At 38.2% G+C, this 21,250-nt stretch overlaps 1 protein-coding gene across 1 annotated transcript in view; it reads right to left on the bottom strand.

Moving 5' to 3' along the window:
- Positions 1 to 21,250, bottom strand: part of zcchc14 (zinc finger, CCHC domain containing 14) — a 126,961-nt gene that overhangs the window by 95,078 nt on the left and 10,633 nt on the right. The window contains exon 2 of the mRNA XM_043706822.2: positions 13,332 to 13,443. Coding sequence (XP_043562757.2) covers positions 13,332 to 13,443 — 112 coding nt within the window. The remainder of the gene's footprint in view (positions 1 to 13,331; positions 13,444 to 21,250) is intronic.

Raw genomic sequence — 21,250 nt, 5'->3', positions numbered from 1 at the left:
GCTGGGAAATCCAAAGAAACAGTTACAGTGGAAGGAGGTTCCATGCTAAATCTCTCTACCCTCTCTCTCTCCTGTAAGAATCATTATCTGATTTTTCCTTTTTGCCAAGGGGGAGGGTTTATGGGGACTGTTGCAGGCATTTGGAATAGCAGCATTAAGTTGGGATAGTCTGTTGGGTTTTCAGATAGGTTAGGTTATTCTGATCTCTTTTGTTTGTGTTTCATTTTGTGCACTGTAAATAAATTGTTTTGTTTAAAACAGAGGTATTTTGACCAACTGTATCACTCCTGCTTAAAAGAGCTAGAAAAGTTAGGGTCTAGGTTCCTTCTTGAAATGTTTTGAGGGGGTCTGGCTTGGTCCATAACACTGGATATGACATGTAGTCTAAAATTTGGCTGTGTACCAACAACAATTTTCATTTACATACTACCTTTAGTGGTGCAAATCATTCCAAGGCAGACTACAGTACAAATTACAGAAATAGTAGTCCAAAATGCAAGTTTTGAGATGCATCTTAAAAAAAGAGAGGGGGGGCCAGGGTGGTTGGAAGGAAATTTCAAAGCAGAGGGCCCGAGCAGCTGAAGGTTGTAGATCACCATTATGAAAGTATAGCTCTAGTTTGATCAAATTAACCAACATGCTATAGGAAAAATTACCATTTAAAGGTAATAACTTAAAGCCTAAACCAGTATGAGGAACAGCCATGTCGTCAGAAACCAGAATAGAAGGTCACAGCTACAAGCACACAAGATAACATAACACAACACTCCAAATGGGCAAGTGATTAGGAAAAAGAAATACACACTTCAGACAGGTAGGTAATCAGACCAATAAGTAGCTTGACCAAATAATCCATAGATTTATACAGCAAAAAGCACATGACCAGAGACATTTACAGGGTTACGAAAGAAGTATCTGATCGTATAAAAGAGGAAGGAATTAGCATAGCAATAGCAAGAACCTTGGAGCAACATTTGCTAGAAGGTTGAGTCTGTGTCAGGGATTCAGAGAAGACAGCAGGAACCTAGGAATAAGTCTCCACCATGGACCCATAAGTTAGGGGCCTAGAGAATAGTAGTCGTCTCTGGACCACCTCTGCTTTTCACTGGTTGTATTCTGTCCAAGTAGCAAGGCTAGCACATTTGTGATTTCACTTTGTGCAAAGAAAGATCAGTAAAAAATCACAACAAAGGAAAGATCATTGATAAAGTTATTAAGCCAGAATTAAAAAGCACATATCTTGGGAGGTTGGAGAGCTGTAGGAGACAACAGAAATGAGAAATGCAAGGCAACAAAAAAAAATTTGAAACATACAGCAGAATGTTAAAATCAAGGCACTATATAAGCTAATGTATGCCAGTTAGCACAGCAATGATGGGTCCACTGAATGGAACAACAAAAACATATGCCTACACAATCAGTACACAGAGTTGGTTTTGCTGATCTAATATGTCAATTCTCACTTTTATTGACTAATAATAATAGCTACATTATATACAACATTGTCTTCAAAATATTAACAGGAAAAGACAGGGTAAATAAACTATTTCCACTGGTTGTATTATTCTAGAATTTTTTTTTCATCAGATGTGGCTGTCACTGGCTAGGCCAGCATTTACTGCCCAAGAAATATTGAGAGGGCAATTAAGAGTCAACCACATCACTGTGGATCTGGAATCACACGTATGTCAGAGCAAGTAAGAATAACAGTTTCCTTCTCTCAAGTACATTAATGAACCAGATGGGTTTTTCTAACAATTTTGACATCAGTTTCATGGCCATTATTACACTCTTTATCCCAGCTTTGTTCACTGAATTCAAATTCCACAATCTGCCATGACAGGATTCGAATCCACATCCCCAGATAAATTATGGGGTCTCCGGATTAATAATCTGGCAATAATACCACTAGGCCATTGCCTCCACCAACTAGAGGGACATGGTCGAGCCCAATTCTCAGACTATTCAGGAGAGATGTTAAGAAGCAACTCTACACTCAAAAGGGCAGTAGATATTTGGAACTCACTTTCACAGATGGAGGTGGATGCTGGATCAGTTGTTAATTTTAAATCCTAGATAAATGAATTTTTGTTAAGCAAAGGTATTAAGTGATATGGGCTCAATGCAGGTATATGAAGTTTAGCCACAAGTCAGTCATGATCTCACTGAATAACAGAATATGCTCAACGGGTTGAATGGGCAGAAGTGGATACTGCAGATGCTGGAGATTAGAGTCAAGATTAGAGTGGTGCTGGAAAAGCACAGCAGGTCAGGCAGCCTTTCCCGATAAAGGGCTTTTGTCCGAAATGTCAGTTTTCCTGCTCCTCAAATGCTGCCTGACCTGCTGTGCTTTTCCAGTGCCACTCTAATCTTGACTCAAGGGGTTGAATGGCCTACTACTGCTCGTATGTTTCTATAATTATTTGCAGATCAGAAATTCATCTCTTGATACGAACCAGGTGTTATTTTACAACAATCAACATGGGTTTCATGGTCATCATTAGGCTAGCTTTCACCATCTGCTATACTGAGATTCAATTTCCTAACCCCAGAACATTAACTTGGGCACTAGACAGTCCAGTAACATTACTCTTAATGTAAGTAACACAAAAAACCTAATTCAGCAACAAACTATACAGCAAAGCAACAAGCTAGTCTGTGGCTATTGTAGAGTGTTTGCTTGACAAAAATGGAATGAACACGCAAAAAGGCTGTATTGCATTTTAGGCCTTCACCCCATCGAATCTGCTTTGTTCAGTTTGACCATGGTTGATCTGATAATCCTCCACTATCCTGTCTTATCTGATAACTTTCAATTCTTTTACAGATTAAAAATGTGTCTATCTCAGGTTTGAACATACTTAACGACATAACCTTGACAGCCTTCTATGGTAAAGAATTCCATAGATTCATCACTCTCAGACAAAGTTCTCATCTCTACCTAAATTCTCTGGATTGCCTCCAATGTTATCGTTCTAAGGATAAGGGGATTAAAACTGCTCTCAATATTCCAGGTTTGGTCTGTCTAGCCTCTTGCATAGTCTTAGCAAGAACTCGCTTTTTTTTAAATCCTCCATCTCTTTGAAATAGAAGCCAACATTCTATTTGCAATCCATATTAATCGCTGAACATGGATGCTAACTTTTTGAAATTCATGCACTAGGAACTCCAAATCCCTCTGTGCCACAGCTTTTGGAAATCTTCCCTTATTTAAATAATATTCAGCTCTTTTATTCTTTCTGCCAAATCACATAACCTTACATCTTCCCACATTATATTCTAAGGTTTTGCCCATTCGCTTCACTTTTCTACATTCTTCTCCCAGCACGGATCCTTGCAGCATCAAACTAGTTAATGGTTGCCTTCCAGTAAATGCTCCCTTTATCCAACTCTGTCTTCTATTAGTTAGCAAGTCCTCTATCTGTCTTAATATACTACCCACACATTTAGCTTATTAAGTATCTTATGTGCAGTAACAAATCGAAAGCCTTTTGGAAATTCAAATATATTACAATACTGCTTCCCCCTTATCTGCTCAAAAGATTGCAATAAATGTGTCAGGCATGATTTCTTCTTCATGAAGCCACACTGATTACATTATGTACCCTGTGTTTCTAAATGCAATCTCTATTCCATCCTTTATAATTTTCCAAATAAAAGATGTTAAGCTATCTGGTCTTTAGCTACTAATTTTGTCAGTTTTCTTTTTTTTGAATGGGGTGTTAACTTTAGCAGTTTGACAAACCTCTGGGACTTTTCCAGAAGCTAAGGATTCTTGAAAGATTGCTGTCAGTGGAATCCCTCCCATTCCTTAGCCCCATGATTATTTAGTATTTTTAGAATGCTATTATTTAGTACTTTTGGAATGCTATTAGTACTTTCTCGTTCGACCATATAGTTAATTTTCATTCTCTTTTACTTTATTTGGTTGTCATTTGTTAGATTTCAAAATTTTACCAGTCATCTGGTTGACCACTAATATTTATCAAATTGAAAGAAAATGCATACAATGTGGCATTGTCCTTAACTTCTCTGGTTAGCAATGGTCAGTTTATGTACTTCCTAGAATCCTTTTTCCTCACTGCCATATATCTTTATTGCAAGTCACGAACTATACTTTTTTTAAAAAAGTCTGCATTGTTCCTCTACTTTTTGCTACTAAATCTCTTCTCCAGTCCAATCCAGCTAGCTCTGCCCTCAGTCCTTTGCAATGATCTTTATTTAAGTTTAGCACAGTTGTTTCTGAGTAAAGTTTCTCACTCTCAAATCAAAGACATACTAGTACTATATTATGGTCTCTGTTCTACAGAAGATCTCTTATTTTAAGATCACTTATTACTGCCTCATTACGCATTACCAGATCCAAAAAAGTCCAATCCTTAGTTAGATTCATAACATAATGTTCTAGAAAAATATCCCAAATATGCTGTATGAATTCTACCTCCTGGCTACCTCTGCCAATTTGATTTTCCCAATCTACATGAGAATTAAAGTCACCATAAATAATGTACTACCTTTTACATGTCTTCATTGTCCCCCAATTTATTCTCTGTCCTACAGAAAACCAGTGTTAGGGGGTCTATAGAGACTACTGTCACCAATGGCTTCTTCCCCTTGTTATTTCTTACCTCCATTAATATGGATTCCACATCATCTGATCCAAGATCATTTATTGCTAACAAACTAATTCCATCTCATACTAACAAAGCCATTCCATCCTGTCTGTACTTTCAAAGATCACATGAATAATTGTATCCCAGCTTTGAGCTCCTTATAATCAGAACGGTATAATGTGTATAAGATCATATGCATCATTAGCCTCCATTTGTTAATTCATTTATTTTCTTTTGAATATTGTGCATATTCAAATAAAGAACCATTACTTTTGCCTTTTCACTTTTTCTTGCCTGCCCCTCTATCTGATGCTGACTTTTTTTTTTAAAAATGCTTATAATGTTTTATCCCTTCCTGTCTCACATTGGATATAATTATTAAATTAGTTACCCTTCAATGACACCACATCCTTTTACTTTGTAAGCCTACATTTCCTGAGGACCGAGCACCTCTGCCCACCCCACCCCAGCTCTTTTATCAAAATGTAATACCTCACCAACCCCTGAATTAGTATTAATGTTATTCATTTGACATAGCTCATCTAACCAGACAAAATTTATTGAACTTTACGCAAATGGAGAAAAAGAGTAGGAACTAAAGCAAATATTACATAATATCCTCAAATATTACAAATGCCTTTCAAAAAAAAAGTGACTTTCTGTGCGGCTATTTTCAAAAACATTTTAAATATTAACTAGTATGTATTAATGGCAAGACCTACACTTATTGATGAATCATTTGCTATTTTACATCCGTATTGTTACCCTTCACATACTTCGGAGAGTATCCAGGAAATCAAGAATAATCAATCAGGAGCAATAATTTATTCCTGTTTGTTTCCAGCAGATGCCTACAACAGGCACCGGCTAATTGGGGCTGGCGGGCTTGTTGCGTTTTGGTATGCTGTATATACTTCAGTGTATTCCTAGGTATTCAATCGTATCATCTGGCCTACATTTCACTATGCACATTTACGCTGCCATACCAGCGATGTGATTGACTCTTAAATACCTTCATAAAGCCTGGCAAGCCACTTGTGTATCTACCTACTATGATGTCAGAGGAAAAGATAATGTGAAACCAACCAAGGCATAAGAAATGACAATGGCACACAGCCCTGTTCCTGAAACTCTGGCCTTGCAAAGCTCTCTTTAGCAACATTTGGTATCAAAATTGGAAGAACTGTCCTATAGGCTAGTCAAATGAGTCATTCTCAGAGTCAGAGCAGAAAACAAACCCTTCAGTCCAACCAGTCCATGTTGACCATAATTCCAAACTAAACTAGTCCACCTGCCTGCCCATATCTCCCAAAAATTTCTTATTCATGTCCTTACCTAAAGTTCTTTTAAAAGTTATAACTGTACCTACATCCACCACTTCCTTTAGCTGTTCATTCCACACATGAACCGTTCTGTGTAAAAAAAAAAATACTGTCCCCAATGTCTTTTTAAAATCTCTCCTCTCACCTCAAAAATATGGCCCCTTGTCTTGAAATCCCCAATCCTAAGGAAAAGACAACTGCCATTGACCTTATCTACACCCCTCATGATTTTATAAGTCTCTAAAAGGTCACCCCTCAACCTTCTACGCTCCAGTGAAAGAAGTCCCAACCTATCCAGTCTCTTCTTATAATTCAAACCCTCCTTTCTCAGCAACAACCTGGTAAATGTTTTCTGAATCCTCTCCAACTTAATAATATCCTTCCTGTAACAGGGTGACCAGAACTGGAGACAGTACTCCAGAAGAGGCCTCACCAACGTTCTGTACAACCTCAACATGATGTCCCAATTCCTCGAAGGTCAGAGCAATGAAAGCAAGTGTGTTAAACACTTTCATTAACACCATGTATACATATGACTCAAACTTCAAAAGAATTACGTACCTGAACCCCTAGGTCCTTCTGTTCTACAACACTACCCAAGACCCACTTTTAATTGTCTAAGCCCAGCCCTTTTACCAAAATGTAATATCTCACATTTATTCAAATTAAACTATTTTGTATATAAAGTAAATTATACCATCATCACTATCAGAAGTGGCAGCAGAGTGGTATACAGTCAGGAAGCAATTGCCCTGAAAGTCCTCAAGCTTTATTCTGGGCCCCATGAAGTCCCAGTGTATCAGGTCAAACAAACTTCTTGTTGATTACCACTGATCACAACCAAGAGCATCCCCATCCACTTGGCTGATGAATCAATTCTTCTCTACATTCAGCACCAAATGGAAAACACAGTAATGAAAACAAAGAAGGTATTTTCAGTTGAAGGTCCATCACCAAGACCATGACTGATCGGGTTCCAGACTAGGACAATGGCAGGTCGCAAAGGAACCTAGGACAATGACAGGTTGCAGAGGTACAAATGTATTGGCTTTGTCCTTGCCAATCTACCAGTGGCAGATGTTTATGATCACAAAATAGGATGACGACCTCACTGCCCTAGTGGAGACAAAGTCTTGTCTTTGCATCAGGGATATTCTCCATTGATGGGCCGAAGAGCCTGTTCTGTGCTGTATTGTTCTATGTTCTAACTAGAAACAAGAGGCTTGGAGTAGGGAGCAAATCCACAGAGGTCTTGAAGGAGTACATAAAATTGAGGGGAAACCTTAAGATAGCACTTAGACTAGCAAAGATGGAACATGAAAAAAAAACATTGGTAGGTAAAATTACAGAGAATCCAAGTATATTAAGGCAAAGAGGATAATCAGGGTAAGAGCAGAGGCCATTAAGGACCAAGGTGTAATCAATGTGTGCAGCTGGAGGACATTGGTAATGAATACTTCACTTCTGTCTTCACCTGGGAGAAGGAAGCTGTAGGTACAGAATTTAGGAAGAGGGACTGTGAGATTCTTTAGCAGATTTACATAGGGACTGAGGAGGTAGGGGAGATGTTGGCATGCTTAAAAGTGGACAAAATCCTAGGTCCAGATGGGCTGGATTAAGCTGCTGTGCAAGGTGAGGGAGCAAACAATAGGGGTTATGACACAAATGTTTAACTTCTTTTTACCCACAGGGAAGGTGCCAGAGAACTGGAGGACAGCTGTATGGTTTTACTTTTTCAAGAAGGGTAGTAGGAAAAAAAACACCCAATTACAAACCACGTCAGTGGTTGAAACAAATGGAGGAATTTCTGAAGAGGATATTTATTTCAACTTGGAGGGGCATGGCTTGATCAGCGATAGTCAGTATGGTTTTGTTAGAGGGAGATCAGGACTAACAAACCTGATTGAAATTTTCAGGTGTTCGGTTGTTAAGGGTTGTGTAGTTGATGCAGTTTACATGGAATTCACAAAAGCCTTGACAAGGTCCCACAAGGGAGATTGATAAGATAGTAAAAAAAACGTGATCCACAGTAACTTGGCAAGATTTTTCCAAAATCGGCTTAGTGGTAGGAGACTGTTTTGTGTTGTAGGAGGCCAGTGTTTGGTGTGCCATGGGGATCAATACTGGGTCTCTTGTTTAGTGATGTATACAAAGGATATAGATGAGAATATGTGTTGAAGGGTGGAGATGATAAGTTAGTTTGCAGAGGACAAAAATCGGATAGTGCTAGAGAAGACCTTAGCTTACAGAAAGATATTGGGCTTGTCAGATCACAAAGTAGGAGGACAGGTTAATAGGGTGATTAAGAAAGCATCCATGATACTTACCTTTATAAATTGTGGAATAGATTATAAAAGCATGAGGTTATGTTGGAGCTGTACAAAACTTTGATTAGGTCACAGCTGGATTTCTGGGGGGTTGCCGTGCATAGTGGAGATTCACCAGGATGTTGCCTGGGTCGGAGAATTTTAGCTATGAAGGCAGCTTGATAGGCAGCTAGATAGGCCGGGTTGTTTTATTTAGAACATAGAAGGCTAAAGGGGGATCTCATTGAGGTGCACAAATTAGGTGGGACATAGACAAAGTGGATCAAAAGCACCCGTTTCCCTTAGTTGAAGGGTTCACAACTAGGGGCATAATTTTAAAACGCGAAGAGCAAGAGGGTTATAGGGGATTTGAGGAAGATTTTTTTTCACCTAGAGGATGGTAGCAAGGGATTTGACGCAGGAAACCTCACAACCTTCAAAATGTACATGGATAAGCATTCGAAACATCATAACATTCAGGTGCTAAAAAGTAAGATTAGTGTAAATAGGTAGGTGCACACTTAATAAAAAAGAAGGGCCTTTTCTGTGCTGTATGACTCTCAATCTGGAGTTTCATCTTTAGGACGTGCATGTAGCTGCTGGAGTGTACTGTAATTTCATCCAATCATCAGCAATCATCTGAAATGGTGGGTAACAACATTTCTTCTCCTCTAGCTACATGAACTAAAACAGTCAGCAATTCTGTATCAAAATACAGGGTATTTCCCAGACTAGTCCAGCAGATTTGCCTAAGACTTTGTGGAAACTCTTCCTTAACAATTCCCTTTCCTACTGGAAGTATCAGGATGTCAGTGTTCTGTGAAAGCACTTTTTTCACAGCCATTACATTTCAAAATGTGAGTATGCTGACTCGTAATTGTGTCAAGTACCCAAAAGATTAATAACCATCTTCATTCGTATTGAAGAAATATTTTCACTTGTTTTGATTTAAAAGTTGCAATCTGTGACTTATCTCAACTTGATCCTGAGGAAGAAGTCATGCCTTTTGGGTTTGAGTAAATATGTACTTAGTTGGTAGGAAGCTAAATGTCAGTATCCCTGCCTGTCACCTGCAAGACAGAGGATCACATTGCTGACATGGAATGGCTGATTTCTGTTATTGGCTGCTTCTAAAAGCACACATAAGAATGTTTGGCTTCAAGTCTCACCTCTCCGAGAGGCATGTCATGACATATCTGAACAGGTTATTAGCAAAATAGGTTAAATTTTTTTAAAAAACTAAAAAACAAATTGCTCATGGGATTTTGGCACTGCTGCCCTTCCCAATTGCTCTGGAACTGAATAAATTCATGTTGGGATTTGAACGTATGACCACAGAACTTTAGAAATTTCCTAGAGCAATATATATTTATTCACGGTCCTTAAAAGATCCTAGGCTTTCACAGTTGCATAATTGTAGGGAGACTTCATGTCCAGAGGGCCATCCTTTAATGAAAGGTCAAGTTATTTAGTTCATATTCTCTAGATTTAAGATTAAGAAGTGACATTATTGAAGCACACAGAATTCTCTGACTGACACAGAAACTGTTTTCTTGGAGAATTTAGAAGGCAGGGGTTGAATGATGGGAGAAACAGCCTATAGATAAAAGTAACTTATAGTTTAGGACTGAAGTTAGGACAGCATTTTCGCTTAAAAGACTGCAAATATTTGGAATTTCCTACCCCAGAGAGTTGTGGATATTCTATCATTGAATTTATCAAAGGCTGAAAAGTGGAACTGAAGCAGAAGATCAGCTATTATTAAATGCAGAGAAGGGTGAAAAGGTTCTATGGGCTACTCCAGAACCTTTTTTTATAAGCAAGTACTTGATAAAAAAAAGACAGGTTTTATGGACCCCCTTAAAAGGAAGAAAATAAAGTACAGAGGCAAAGAGGAAATTTATGAACTTAGCCATAGACAACAGAGGTCAGTTAACATTGGCTGCTAATAATAAAGGTGCAAAAGCACAGATGTGCAAGAAGCCAGAACTGGAAGAATACAGCTCTCAGAGTTGAAAGGCTTGAGAAGATGACAGAAAGGATGAAGAGGTGAGGACATGAAAAATTTGAAACAGGGAGAGAATTTTAAAAGTAAAGAACAGACCCAATGTAAGACAGTGAGCACAGTGTAATGGGTGAGCAGGACTTGTTACAATTTAGGTTTACAGATAGCAGTTCAATGTTACAGAGGGGCAGGTGGACATTAGTAATAATCAAGTCTAAATGTAACAAACAAATGGATGAGAGTTTAAGCTACCAATGAGCTGAGATGAAGCAGAGTCAAGAGACATTACAAAAATGGAAATTGGCTGTAGATGGCGTTGGTGATTGAGGATACAAGATCAAAAAGTCAACTTAGGGTTGTGAATGATCTGGTTCAGGTTCAAAACAGAATTTGTGCAGGGACTGAAGACAATATCCCAGGTCTTCTTATTATTTAATGTAATGACATTACCTATCTTCCAATACTGGATGACAGAGCCTTGAAGTTATTACTTAAAACATTATCCAAAAAAGAGGCAGCATATGTACAAGAAAGAACGATTTCAAAACCAAGCCCTTGTGGAACTCCAGAAGTAACCGCACATCATAGAAAAGACTTTAAGTGATTTTCTTGCTACAGTTGCCTCAAATTGGAATGGCATCAGGTGAGGGAAATTTCACCTGACTGGATAGTGGAAGAGAGGTGTTAGAGAAGTTGCTGTTATTAGTTTTGTGAAAAGCTGCAGACATCCTAAGAAGATGCTTTTTGTGAAATTCAGCTTTTCAAATTAAATTTCCTGCTTCTCCAGTCTGCGAGAAATGAAAATCTCCCAATTGAGATCTTGGAGAAGATTTGTAGTTCAGGTTGTGGATCAGGTTCAGGATTTGCTCGCTGAGCTTCACAGAGGGTCACTGATGACATTACCTTGTATAGTGACGAAATGTCTGAAAACAAACACACCATCTCAGTAAGCAAACCGACAACCTGACCTCCCATTTATGCTCAAGGTACGATTAAGCTATGGGACAGAAATAAAATGGAAGAGCTATAAAATGGGTGGATGAGGCACAAATGGGTTAGCAGAACAAACATATTCAATTTTTAACATGAATAAGAGCTGATACCAAAGCTAAGATTAAAAAGCATTGAGGCAAGTGGCCAAACAAGACAGTGAAGGAAGTCTCCAGTATGGTCTCAGTACAAAAATATGAAAACCTCCTCGTGGAAAGGTTGCATCAGTATATTTAAAATGTTTGAGTTACCATCATTGACCAGTAGCTAAGCCAACTGCTTGCCAACTCAAACTTAGAGCCTACGGATATGACAACACAGATGAAGTTATTGTATCAGCGATATGCTGGGTGGAAATTAAAGTGGCAAGTTTGGAGTTGGCACGGAAATAATCAGGGAAAGAAGAATGATTTGTAGTGCCTTTCAGTGATAAAGACCATGGAAGCCAAGTTGTGACATCATGGTTGAAGAGATGGCCTGCTTGATTCTGGTTTCTCCAGATATTTTTTCTTATACCAAACACAAAGCAAGTTCCAACAGGCTAGTCTAGGTGTTTTTCAGGTGAAATGAAAGCTGCATGAATGCAAACTAATCAAAAATTAGTGCCTCCAAATTTACACTTTGGATTTACAACATTCAGCCCAGCCCACTTCAAAAGACAATTAATATTAATCACTCCAAGTATTTCCATAATAGATTAAATTTCTGAATAAACAGGTTTATACAATAGGTCATGCACAGCAGCAATAGCAAGTTGGTAATTCCAGCTGTATTGAACGAATTCACAAAAGGGTTAAACACAGAAAAAATGTCAAGTCACTCTGAATGGCCTCCTTTATAGCACTTTCAAGTAAATAAAAGTTTGATGTGCTTTGGGAGAGAATAGCTGTCTGATCCTAACAGTTAGAGTTTCTCAGAATTGCATGATCATCCTACTTATGGTGTTTTGCCTGACTGGTTTTATTCAAATACATTTCATATAATGACAAAAAGCATAGGAAAGTAAACATACAATATAAAAGTTAAACATTAATTTCAGCGTTCTGCTTGAAACTATTATAAAAATGAAAAATCTACGTACATAGATAGGAACAATAAACAATGGACAAAATTATTCATTACAGATATAGGACAAGTTGATGGGACAATGGTGAGTCAGCCGAGAAGGCACAGATAATTGTAGAGAGAGAGAGCGCGAGAGAGAGAGCGCGTGAGAGAGAGAGAGCGAGAGAGAGAGAGCGAGAGAGAGAGAGCGAGAGAGAGAGAGCGAGAGAGAGAGAGCGAGAGAGAGAGAGCGAGAGAGAGAGAGCGAGAGAGAGAGAGCGAGAGAGAGAGAGCGAGAGAGAGAGAGAGCGAGAGAGAGAGAGCGAGACGAGTTGCAATTGTTGAGGATAACAGGCTTTTGAACCATAAATATAGGAAAGACAATATAAATGTACAATAACTCTGTAAAAAATGGCATTTAAAACTTTTCCAGTTTGCCATATACAATGAAAGTGTGACATTGCCAGCATAGAAAGAATTGAGACTTACCTCCAGAACAAGTTCTGTGACACTGGGGAAGGTTATATACATAGTCATCATGTCTTTTATAGTATCAAGCTTCTAACAAACTTTGACCTGATGCTTCTTTCTCCTCAAGGTATTTTCTCAATGGTATGAATGACCGTTTTTCTTTGAATAGGAGACTGCATAAATGACTCTCTCTTAGGAGTTCTATATGAAGTGGGTTCCCAACTCTTAACATTAAACATCACATTCATCGAATCATACAGCACAGAAGAGACCCTGCATTTGATTAATTACATTAACTAAATTCATTAAAATTGAAATTCTTTCATTCTTTAATTCTGTTATATGTTTTGGGATAAATTGTTTTAACTTGTGTAATTTGCAACATATTTGGAAAAAAAAATGAATCAAACTAGATTAAACAGAAAATTGGAAACCCGATACATTCAAAAGCATTGTTGTGCAAACATAGGAAGCATTTGTTCTGCACTCAATAATTTGTAGACTACAATCATTATAAAACCTGAGTGTATTAAATGACAGATCCAAAACCGAGGTAAAATTTCAGCAAGTTACAACTTACTTCTTGAATGCTTGCTGGAAGGCCGTTTTTGGGAGGATTCATCACAGGAATGTGTTGATGTCTGTAATGCATTCTCCAAACAGTGTACGCTGCTTTCTACTTTGTACATTACCTTTTCAAAAATAAATATTGTTTCCTTAATAGTTGAAGAACATTTCATAATCTCACAAATAATAATGCAAATCTCGCAAATAATAAGGAAAGCTTTTGACAAAAATGAATCACTCATAATTTATATTTCAAGTTTTCTCAAGCTGAAGATCGTCAACTGTGATAAAAATTCTCAAGATTTGAGCATTTAGGATCTCTATCATTAGTTAACTGGCATGTTATGTTTTAACTGATAGATGAGACATTCGGAGATTGAATTCATTACATCTATGCAGAGTTCATTGACTTTACTAGGGAAGCAGTTAGGGAACCATAATTGCCTTCAGCACCTTGCATGGCTTTAAAAAAGCCAAATGCCTACATTCCAACTAACAATCCAAGGATCTTAATCAGTATGTAAACGTTGAGCGAAACATGGCCTGGCTTGGCTTCATTATCAAATAACAAAGCAAAACTCACTCTCTCGGATGATAAAGAATTATCACAATAACAGATGGCTAACAAAGCTCTTGAAAACTTACTTTTAGCATTAGCTATCATCATACTGAGGAGGGGAGATGATGCAGCATTTAATTTAATGTACAATGAATTATTACTGTTTTCAGGTACTGGTAAAATTAATAGGATGAAATTCAGTCTTTGGCTGGCAGGTAAAGACAAAGGTATGTAATGACAAGAAAAGATCTTTCAACACAAACACTGTATTTCACCCTGATTCTATTATTACAATCCCCACTGACCAATGACTTTAAACAATATTAGAATTCTCAGAGATTAACTCAAATGGTCACACAAGATTTCACAGTTAATATGTTCACCGTAACAAACCAACATCAACATCAAGTAAACATTAATTAGTATGCAAATAACACTGTAAACAATGGAAAAGATATTGCGCGCATTCCCCCAGCCCAACTTAACTTCCTAACACAATAAATAACCCATCAGCACATTTATAAATTGAACTGTAATCTGTCCAGAATTGTAATCTATACAGAATGCATTCCAAAAATTACATCCAGCTTCCAACAGGCTTGCATGCCCCCAATGTTCCGTGTCCATCAAACGCCACTTCCATTAGTCTACTGAGAATCCCCAAATTGACTTCCAGCAGCAAGGCCCATTCATGCTAAGACAAATTTTCCATGGTGGGAGGCAGCACAAGAACAGGAATAGGCTATTCAGTCGCTCAAGGAGAAAGTGAGGACTACAGATGCTGGAGATCAGAGCAGTGAGAGGGGTGCTGGAAAAGCACAGCAGGTCAGGCAGCATCCAAGGAGCAGGAGAATCGACGTTTCAGGCAAGAGCCCTTCATCTGTATATCTATCGCAGCAAAGGCAGTTGGCCTTTCCTTTGTACATAAGTTGGCACTTGGGTTTTAAAAGAACATTTCCCCCAGACTCCAAGACAAGTGGCTTATGACATGGTAGAACTCATAGCAGATTACATACTCAATTTTCTCTTGAAACAGCTAGTTTAAAACACATCCCTCATAATATCGAGCAGTCATAACAATAGCTTTCATTGTTTTAAGCACCAAGCTAGATCCTTGCATTGAATTTGATTTGATTCACCTTTTCAAGCTATAACACAGTCATTGCTTCCTTCTAAACTTATCCACACAGAGGACACCAGGGCAAAAATTGAAACATAAATCCATAATTTACTTTCAAAAAGTTCATTTAGAAATAAAATTAGCATACTGATAACAGTAAAAGAAATGTTAAAGTTTATCTTTTCTTGCCCCATTCTTCAAAAGCCACCGTAGGCATTTCAGCCCCTTCAGACTTGAAAAGTTATGGGGAGCAGGCATGAAAATGTAATTGAGGCTAAGATAAGATAAGCTATGACCTAATAAGTGGCATGGCAGGCTCGAGGGCCTGAATTACCAATTCCTGCTCCTAGTTCTAATGTTCTTATTTCATTTTATGAGATAGATTTTCATAGCAATTGATTACAAAAGCATTTTATTTTCTCAGAATGTTGTTTTAAATAGTAGAATTTACAAAATTTAAAGAATGGAGAGGGAAATGTTAAATTTTAATATTTCTTCTACTATTATCAGCATGCTAATTTAACTAATTAAAAATCTGTCTATCTTCTTTGAGAAAGTGACCATACAGGTGGATGAAGGTAAAGCCGTTGATGTGGTGTACATGGATCTCAATAAGGCATTTGATAAGTTTCCCCACGGTGGGCATTGCACAAAATACGGAGGCATGGGATTGAGGGTGATTTAGCGGTTTGGATCAGGAATTGGCTCGCTGAAAGAAGAGAGTGGTGATTGATGGAAAATATTCATCCTTGAGTTCAGTTACTAGTGGTGTACCACAAGGATCTGTTTTGGAGCCACTGCTGTTTGTCATTTTTATAAACGACCTGAATGAGGGCATAGAAGGATACTAAGGTTGATAGTTGTGGATGGTGACAAAAGGATGTTGTAGGTTACAGAGGGATATAGATAAACTGCTGAGCTGGGCTGAGAGGTGACAAATGGAGTTTAATGTGGAAAAGTGTGAAGTGATTCACTCTGGAAGGAGTAACAGAAATGCAGAGTACTGGACTAATAGTAAGATTTTTGGTAGTGTAGATGAGCAAAGAGATCTCAGATCTCAGTGTCATAGATTCTTGAAAGTTGCCAGCCATGTTGATAGGGTTGTTAAAAAGGCATACGGTGTGTTAGGTTTTATTGGTAGAGAGGTTGAGTTTCAGAACCATGGAGGTCATGCTGCAGCTGTACAAAGCTCTGGTGCTTGGAGTATTGCGTACAGTTCTGATCATTGCATTATAGGAAGGATGTGGAAGCTTTGGAAAAGAATCAGAGGAGATTTACTAGGATGTTGCCTGGTATGGATGGAAGGTCTTACGAAGAAAGGCTGAGGGACTTGAGGCTGTTTTTGTGAAGAGTGTAGAAGGTTGAGAGGTGACTTAATTGAGACGCAAGTTAATCAGAGGGTTAGATAGGTTGGACAGTGAGAGCCTTTTTGCCCAGGTGGCAATGGCAAGCATGAGAGGACATAGCTTTAAATTGAGGGGCGTTAGATAAAGGACAGATGTCAGAGAAGTTTCTTTACTCAGAGAGTAGTAGGGGCGTGGAATGCACTGCCTGCAACAGTAGTAGATCACCAAATTTAAATCCATTTAAATGGTCATTGGATAGACAAGAATAGAATAGTGTAGGTTAGATGGGCTTCAGATTGGTTTCACACGTTGGCGCAACATCAGGGGCCAAAGGGCCTGTACTGCGCTGTAATGTTCTATGCTCTCTTTAAGATTTTCTCACTATCTCAGCATCCACCACACTCTGAGGGCGTGTAATTCCATAGATTCGATAGAAGCAATTTCTCTTTGGTTTTTAATGTTTCCTGTTTTAAATCAATTTCTCAAAATTATGATCTCTTGTTCGAAATTGCCGAATGAGGAAACATCCTTTCTATGCCTACTTTATGAATCCCCTTTAGCATCTTATTATATGTCAACTAGATTTTCAAAAATGTAGGTGAAAATGTATTTTAACAGATTCCAGGATTTTATTTATACAAACATACAGTGTGGCTTAAATCAAAAGCACAGCAGAGTTCTGGAAATACGTACGTTTTTCAAAACAGACTCTCCTTCTTGATACTTTTTTCTACCCCTTTTAACAAATCCTCTATATAGCTGGTCATCTTTTGTCTATGCCACAACTTTCAACGCTACAATGTCTGACTCTGGCCCAGGAAAGAGAAGTTCAATTGCAACTGAGTGACAATATACAAAACTTAGTACTCACCCATGATGAAAGAAACTGTTCTGAATTATGCATATTTGTTCGGCAGATTGTTGGTAGCCAAAGCTCATTATTAATTATTCCTCACCAACAGTAAAATTTATGAATCGGATGAACAAAGATAAAAGTAAGCGTTGCGTAGATTTTTTTTTTGTTTTGTGACATCTCAAATTGTTACGTACCTGATGAAAAATCCTAGCCCCACACTCTATGTTACAGACAAATAAAAACACTATTTTGTAACATGGAGGAGATGGGCAATGCAAATGTGAATTTCTCACATTATTTAGGGCTATCACTGAAGAAATCAGATTTCATTTGCATCAACAATCTACTTCAGACCAAGTTATAAAAATCTGAAAGTGGCCTATCATTGTAACTGTTCTGGATACACATTTGCTCACTGAGCTGAAAGGTTCATTTTCAGATGCTTCGTCACCATACTAGGTAACAGTGAGCCTCTGGTGAAGCAATGGTGTCATGCCTCCTTTCTATTCACGTGTTTAGGTTTCCTTGGGTTGGTGATGTCATTTCTTGGTCTTTTTCTCAGAGGGTGATAGATGGGATCCAAATCGATGTGCTTGTTGGTAGAGTTCAGGTTGGAATGTCATGCTTCTAGGAATTCTTGTGTATGTCTCTGTTTGGCTTGTCCTTGGATGCATGTGTTGTGCCCGCCAAAGTAGTGTCCTTCCTTATCTGTATGTAAGGATAATAGTGATAGTGGATCATGTCTTTTTGTGGCTAGTTGATATTCATGTATCCTGGGCTAGTTTTCTGCCTTTTGGCACAGTTCTTGCAAGGTATTTTGTAAATGACGCTTGTTTTGCTTGCCTTTTTACTTAAAAGACCCTATACAGACAACAAGCAAAACAAGCATCATTTACAAAATACCTTGCGAGAACTGTAACAAACATTACATTGGACAAACCGGCAGAAAACCAGCCACCAGGAGACATGAACATCAACTAGCCACAAAACGACATAACCCTCTCACAATGGTATCCTTACATACAGATAAGGAAGGACACCCCTTTGACTGAGACAACACATCCATCCTAGGACAAGCCAAACAGGCATGCGTGAGAATTTCTAGAAGCATGGCATTCCAACCGGAACTATATCAACAAACACATCGATTTAGATCCCAACTATCATCTTTGAGAAAAAGAACAGGAAATGACATCACCTTCCCCAAGGAAACCTAAACACACAAATAGAAAGCAGACCATAACACCAGTGCTTCACCAGAGGTTCACTGAAGATGTTACCTAGCATGGTGATGAAATGTATGAAAATGACCCTTCCAGCTTAGTGAGCAAACTTACATCGAGAACCTCAACCTGAGCTACAAATTTTCTCCAAACTCACTAACTGTAACTTTACTTAGGAAAATGTCAGTAAATACATCACTAACGTAGTAGTATTAGACAAACCAATGGGGCTAAAGGTAGATAAGGCCCCTGGCTCTGGGGACTTATGTCCTGGAATCCTAAAAGTAGCAGCTACAAAGATTGTGGATGCATTGGTTGGAACTTCCCAAAAATCCTTGGATTCTGGAGAAGTACCAGAGATTTAGAAAGCTATCAATGTGACACCCCTATTCAAAACAGAAGCGAGGCAAAAATTGGGTAACTATAGTCCGATTAGCCTAACATCTATTGTTGGAAACAATTTGGAACCAATTATTATGGAATGGCTTCATGAAAGGGAAGTCATGTTGGACTAATTTATTACAGTTCTGAGAGGAAATCTCAACCAGAGTGGATGCATGCAAAGTAATAGATGTGTAGTATTTGGACTTCTAGAAGGCATCGACAAAGTATCTCACAAAAGGTTAAGTCATAAGATAACAGTCCATGGTATTAGAGGTAGTGCATGACATGGATAGAGAACTAGCTAAAGGGCAGGAAACAATGAGTGCAGATAAGGAGCTATTTTTCAGATTGACAACTTGTAACCCAGTTTGTTTCCACAGGAATCAGTGCTGGGACTGCAATTATCTACAATATATATTAATGACTTGAAGGAAGGAAATGAATGCACAGTAGCTAAATTCCCAGACAACACAAAAATAGATGGAAAGACAAATTGCGAGGGGGATACAAACAGTTTACAGAAATATTGAAGTAACTGGGCAAAAGTTGGCAAATAGAGTATAATGTAGGAAAATGCAAAATTGTTCATTTTGAAAGGGAGAACAAAAGAAGAATATTATTTAAATGACGAAAAACTGCAGAAATAGGAAACACAAGGGGGCTTGAGAAGAATGACAGGTGATCTCATTGAAACAAATTAAATTCTTATGGGGCTTGATAGTTTAACTATTAAGAGGACGATTCCCCTTTTAGGAGAGTCTCAGTCCAGAGGGCATTACTCACAGAAAAAAGGGGTGCCAATTTAATCCTGAAATGAGGGGAATTTCTTCTCGCAGAAGGTTAAGACTCTTTCGAACTCCTTGTTATCGAGGGAAGAATCCTGGTGTATAGATGAGTGTACAGATAAGAGATAGATTCTAGATAGTAGGGCAATCAAAGGTTATGGGGAAAAGGCAAGAACTTGGACATGATGTATGTTGGTAGAGGCTGATCTTAGTGAATGACTGAATGGACTTGAGGGGCCAAATGGCCTACTCCTATTTCGAATGGTCTTAAACATTTGACACGAAATAAACAATAACTAAATAAACAGGAGGCTATACTAACTGGAACCAGCATTTATCTGTCATCTCATCTTTAAAAGAGAAATGCTTACTGAAATGAGAATCAACTAAAAATGTACATCGAGCAATGGTGTGATTGCTGAGTGATGATATGCTACATTGAAAAGATAAGTTTTAAAAAGAGATTTAAAACATTGGTGGAAATTAGTTAGAATGGGGTCAGTGAAGGAGTTGCGAGAGAAGCTCCATGGGATTGTCCCAAGGAATCTACAAGTTTGCTGTATATTATTTCACAAAAAAGAATGGAAAGAGCATTGTGCAGAAAACCAGAAGGCCAAAAGCCAGCTAAAGTGGCTGCCAAAAACATGAAAGTATTTGAAGCTGAGGATGAAAAACCTCAAATTCACCAAAATGGGGAACAGATAAGAAATCAGCAAACAGCACAAAATGAAGGCTTGGAAAAGAGCAGCTAAGTCTGGATTAGTTGAAGTTTAAGGAGAACAGTAGGTTGGCAAGGATATTAAAGAAAGCAAGTATTGAAGAGACAATAGCAACAAGGTTTTATTACAGCAATGGGTTTAAAGCTCTGGTTAGGATCACATCAAGACTTTGCACAAACTGGTTCAGCCTCAGGCTCATAGCCAAGAAAGCCAATGAAGTCACTAAGAAGAAAGCAATTTTTAGTTAGGGCAGTAAATTAATCTTATATTCCGTCAGAGAATATCAAGAAACAGAATGTGGGTCTATAAAAGCATAGGTAAATAGATTTGAGTATACTCATATATACGACAACTCACTGAGGTCTCGATGAATCTCAGGAACATCATTCATCATGTAACCAAGGGAGAAGAGGGAGCCAACAGATCACTGAGGAAATAAAGGTGACTATCTCGTTGTGCAATTGCTTACCTTGGGAAATTAAGAATGGAATTCTATACAAGAGCAATCTATTGGGCCAGGCAACAAAGGCAAAGAAGGATGTGTCTAATAGTGTGAAACAACCATTGACACCTAAGAAAATGACAACAATAATTGATAAATTGTGATTACATTCAGAAGGTATTCCTTTGGAACATAACTCAGGGTGGTAATGTTGCTGCAGGGTTATCTAATGAATTCAGAGTGTTCATCAAGAATTGAAAAGCAACAGATTCAAGGGCCTTAGATGAGAAATAAAATTTAGAGATGGTGAAACAAATTGTGAGGAAGGGGTCAAGGATAGTTATTTTGAAAGGAAGCTAATGACAATGTCAATGAGCATGACACAGAAAAGTTAATTGAATGCCAGGTTTTAGTTGTATATAAAAAATTAAGAGAAAATGGATCTCATGGAAGAGATGAGCTCTGACAGAAAAAGATTGCAGCATTTTGAAGATGGAG

Source organism: Chiloscyllium plagiosum, unplaced genomic scaffold (genome assembly GCF_037043375.1).
Source record: "Chiloscyllium plagiosum isolate Xiang-an unplaced genomic scaffold, Cpla_swu_hap1 HiC_scaffold_17, whole genome shotgun sequence".
In the NCBI taxonomy this organism is placed as follows: domain Eukaryota; kingdom Metazoa; phylum Chordata; class Chondrichthyes; order Orectolobiformes; family Hemiscylliidae; genus Chiloscyllium; species Chiloscyllium plagiosum.
The sequence above is the reverse complement of the archived record's forward strand: the minus strand, read 5'-3'. Positions and strand labels throughout refer to the sequence as shown.